Source organism: Sprattus sprattus (assembly GCF_963457725.1).
Source record: "Sprattus sprattus genome assembly, chromosome: 1".
Classification (NCBI taxonomy): Eukaryota; Metazoa; Chordata; class Actinopteri; order Clupeiformes; family Clupeidae; genus Sprattus; species Sprattus sprattus.
In genome coordinates, this window is record NC_137920.1 from 62773718 (window position 1) to 62778717 (window position 5000).

At 46.6% G+C, this 5000-nt stretch overlaps 1 protein-coding gene across 1 annotated transcript in view; it reads right to left on the bottom strand.

The window, feature by feature from the left end:
* The window catches only part of fgf11b (fibroblast growth factor 11b), a gene marked incomplete at both ends in the record, with an annotated part of 37787 nt that extends 33415 nt beyond the window's left edge, over positions 1-4372 (bottom strand). Inside the window, one exon of the mRNA XM_080839687.1 lies at positions 4180-4372. Within this exon, the coding sequence (XP_080695813.1) occupies positions 4180-4372 (193 nt within the window). The remainder of the gene's footprint in view (positions 1-4179) is intronic.
* Positions 4373-5000: the final 628 nt, after the last annotated feature.

The window sequence follows — 5000 nt, forward strand, 5'->3', positions numbered from 1 at the left end:
CCACATTTCTCTTGGTGTAATCTACTCTTACCTCTGGCTCCACTCCATGCAACACATCTCACTATCCAACCTTTCAGCTCAAGCAGAATGACAGCCTTATTCTAAGTGGGTTGGGGCATGTCATTTTAGGAAGGTTTAATAGTATATTCATAAACTGTGAGATGTGCTTCAGTAACTCAAAACAACGAGTTATATAGTCTGAACCCATAGAGGAAACCATAGAGGTTGTACCTGTAGCCCCCTGATAAAGGGCTCCCCGTAGAAATCTATTGGGACCATTTAGTCTGTATGTTTTATGGCAGTTGGTAAGAATCTGTGTTAAACCTTTAAGAGCCCTCTACGAGGAAAAGTCCCTCTATGACTTCCCTGACACTGCATCAGTTTGGCCGCTTAAACACACATAAATGAGACTGAATGGAGTAATGAGTGAGCACCTCTTCCACACGGAAATGTCTAATCTATAAGACCATCACTTATTTAAATGCTCACTCCCATGGTCTGTGTGTCCTTGGTGTGTTTGACCTGCCTATTTTCTCATACCCTGCATTGGTGGTATTTATTTATTATTTATTTTCTCTGCCGCTCTCTTCTCTGCAATATCACACAATCTCGCTCGATTCCCGTTCACCATCTCTTCTCCTATCTTCACTTCCACTGCCATTCCTCTCACCACCCTCCCTCTTCTACCCGTCTCTCACTCTATCAGGCTCCCTTCCGCACTCCACTCATCTATTCCTTCCTCCCACTCATCCTTCTTCCTCTATCCCCCCGCCTTCTCTCTCTCTCTCTCTCTGTCTGCCTCTCTGACCCCTGCCACAGTCACTGTTCTGATGGGCGGCTACCCAACACTGTGCAGTCTGATCAGGTGTTGTTGAGTAAGCGAGTTGAGGGCCCCATCCTTTGCGGTCAGCTTAATGTTATCCTCCGCTGGGCCTTTCATCAGGACCAGCTTGCGCGCCGCGCTGCCTCCCCTCGCCGGACCCCACCCATTCCAGCCCAGCCCGGCCCGCCCCTGCTCAGTGCGCCACAGCACTTTTCCGTGCTGGCCAGTCGATATTACCTGCTCCTGAAGCCTTTACTACAGCCCACGGCTTAATACAAAACAGCTTTTGTCCTCTTCTTCTCTCTCTCCTTTTATCTCTTATTGAAGGAATATTCTCACTCTTCATCTTCATCTCATCTTTTACTCCACATGGAGTGATATCACATTTTTTGTTTGACATTATGGACACCTATTTGTATTTGCAAACTGTGTCAACAGTGCAGGAAATAGTGATTTTGTTTTTCTGTTTACTTGTGTAACTCCCCGCACCGTGTAGCACAGACAATCCTTATCCATCACGACAACACAGACCTTAATTGTGATTATGTCTCTTGGGTCTTTGCAACATGTAAGCACTGTGTGTGAGACGCAGTGTGTGCTTGTTGAAAGGGTGCACACTTCATATCTCCAAGTGCAATTCCTTGGCGAACAAGTAGAATAGCTTATTATTGATTAATCTGCATTCAGCATTGAGCTTCATGGATCTGAGGCAGAGGTGAGACAGTCAGATCAGCCAGGGTCTTCGAGTACTTCGAGTACTTCGAGTTGAGTGCAAGGGAAGAAAAGGAGGATAGAGAGGGAGAGAAAAGAGAGAGAAAGGGAACAGGACAGGGGAGAGTGTGAAAGGGGTAAAGGTAGACGGAACAAAAAGAGAAGAGCTAAAAGGATGAGAGAGAGGGGAGGGGAAGGGAAGAACTGGGGGAGAGTGCAAGTGAGGTAGGGCCAGACTGACAGATAGAGAGAGAGAGAGAGAGAGAGAGAGGGAGATAGAGAGAAAGAAAGAGAGGGAGAGAGAGGAGAATGGAAAAGGGGGAGAGCAGCGGGAGCAGAGGAGGCGTAAAGACAGCCAAACCCATTTGTTACACTCTCAAAGCCAACGAGTGACACGTGCAGAAAGGTGTTTGCTTGTGCGCCGCCCGCTGCCTGCCAGGCCCCAGCGGAGGGAGATGTGAGGTGTGGGCCGTAATGCGGTGCCCGTGGCGGTGGCCGTGGCGCTGGCAGCGGCGGCAACGTGCTGCCAGTGGTGACCCCCATCCCGCCCACCCACCCCCCACCCCCCCCCAAAAAAACTGTTTTAACACACATGTGCAAGAACGTACGCAAGTGGCACGGATCGCATCCATTCCACCTCTAAAAGCCCCCGTGTCTGAAAGCTCAGTATTTTTGAGCGTGACATTGTGACGGCAGAGAGAGAGAGGGTGTGCAAGAGAGAGACAAAATGAGAGAGAGAGAGAGAGATAGAGATAGTGAGAGGACGCTCAAAAACGAGTGCCTCTGGGGAACCGGGGCCTGCACAAATGGCCCAGAAAACTGGGTTTTCAGTCCTGCACATCAAAGACACGAAACGCTCGCTGGAACTATTTCCTCTTCTCCATTACGAGAGAAGGCGTGTGAAAAACCCCTCTGTGTGATTGTGAGTGGAGCAGGAGTGTGTGTGTGTGTGTGTGTGTGTGTGTCTGGCCATGGGAACAGTCGTGGTTTTACTCGCTGATACACAACCACAGAACTATCTAGGCTGAACTGACACAATAGTTGCATATTGTTCTGCTGTACATATCAAAGCAGCACGGGGCTCCAGGACTGCTGGGAGCCTCAAATTCAAAGTTTCCTCAGAGATAAACAGAATGTATATCCATACATAAATTAACTACAACCTGCATACATACACACATACTGAGGCATTCACGCACATGTGCAAAGCACACACGCACACACACACACACACACACACACATACACACACACACACACAAACACATACTCACTGCTTGGATGAGCAACACACTGATGCAATGCAGCTTGATTAGAGCACATATAGATGATTTATATCCTAGCCTGTCATCAATTTACTTGTGGAAATGACGGTATACACAACGTAACAATCCATCCATCTCTCTTTTTGTCACACTCCCTCTCTCTCTTACTCTGTCTCTCCCCTTTCCCTTTTCCTCTCTTTGTATTTAGAAATGTTTGATTGATTGACAGAAAATTTGTCACGGCATTCCATTCCAAGGAAAGCAATATCGTCACAAATGGTTGCAAATTACATGCTAATCAAATAGGAGATAAAATTGTGTCCTTAATTGCACAGAACTCGCCTTTTATGTTGGCTTGAATGCACAGCTTATCTCTGAATGCCACGGTTAACCACAGAAATGGGAACAGGCTAAAAGCCTCACTGGAGACAAGAACGCCCACATGAACACCATCCATCCACAAAACTTATATTTCCCATGGCTTCAGTAGATGCTGGGAAGGATGTGTACAAGTCTAATAATGGCCTTCTAATCCAGAAAAAAAACCTACAGCAGGATCCAGTGGCACCAGTGGCAAGGTTATGCTTGGAATGAATCACAGCAAATGATTAATCACAGGTGTGTACAAACAAACACACACACACACACACACACACACAGCATTTCCTTAGGGAAAGGTTGAGGATCAAAAAATAATTAAGCAGTCAGTTATTGTGTTGCTGTTGTAACATTCTGCACAAGAACATGCATTCATCTTAAGCACACATACATGTAAACACATGAGTGCTCATTCACACACACACACACACACACACACACACACACACACACACACACACACACACACACACACACACACACACACACACACACACACACACACTCACACAAATACACACATGCACAAATACACATACACAAACATAACTCGGTATTAATTAGCCACCCACAAGAGGGTAACATAGGTGAAGGCTGCCAGGATCAGTCTGTGCATATAGGACATTTGAAGAGGAGGTAATTCTCGGCAGCACAAAGTCTACTAGAGGATGCTACTATTCCAGAGTGGTGAGTAATCAGACACTTCACCACATGTAAGGTGGCATTGACCATTGACTTTAGTTTAGCAGGTTACCTTAGAACTAGGTGCACCAATGGATAAAGCTTGTCAGTTTAGTTTTGTCAGCTTTGGGAAGCATGAATTTGACTTGCTCATTTCATATGAGGAAGGTGAATAGACAATGTTTTTAATGACCATCCTCCATAAATGAAAGAGGAAGAACACAAAAGGTCCAGAAATGCCAATTAATGTCTTCAACCACTGGAAGACTTTGCTCAACTCCTCAAAGACCCATACAAATAGCAAAGAGGACAACTACCTACCCGGTCTTAATTCTGGCCTTCTTCTTCGACCACCACATAATCGAACTTTATTGATGAGAACAAGGATCTGTTTCTGGCAAAGGGACTTGTTGCTCTTTTGGCAGACTTTACGCTTGCTGGGTTGCGGTCGGTTGGCTGAGTCGTCCTTGACGGCCCGTTTCTGTCGAATAAGAGAGCTGGCAAGAGCTGCCATCGCCCCCCCCTCTCACCTTTGGGAGGGGGGTCTGTTCTGGCCTCACCCCCTGCTGGTTAGATCGTCTCACAGAAGCCCCAGAAAAAGACAGACCCCCCTTCTGAGGGTAGTGCGAGGTTCAAGGCAGTCACTCAAGCAAGTAGGGTTTCCCCAAAGCAAGATCAGGAAGAAACACCAATCTCTGGCTAGACTCAGTCAACAAAGGTTTTGCCCTTCACTCTCGATGTAAACCCAGCCCAAAAAAACAGGCAAATAAAGAAATCAAAAACGATAACAAAAATACACTATGTAAGTCAATGTTCAGAAATGTCCGTAAAGAAATAGCTGTTGAGAGTTTGGTCACATTTTTATAAAAGGGTAGTCCGTCGGGATGGAAAACCAGCGATTGCGACATGGTCCTCGGAACCACCTCACCTCCCATGTCATCGTGCTTGTGAAGGTTTCCAACCACCGGCAGAGGTAAAGGTAAACTTAAGCTCGTCGCTCTCAGAGACTCAGAGCTTGCGGGAGGATTTGTTCTCTGTCAAGTAAACAATCCAGGCTAGGACACGCCGCTCTCCTCAAGCACGAAAAGTTCTCTCGGCGAACACGGAAATGACAACACGAGAAAATTTGCTCCAAAAAAGAC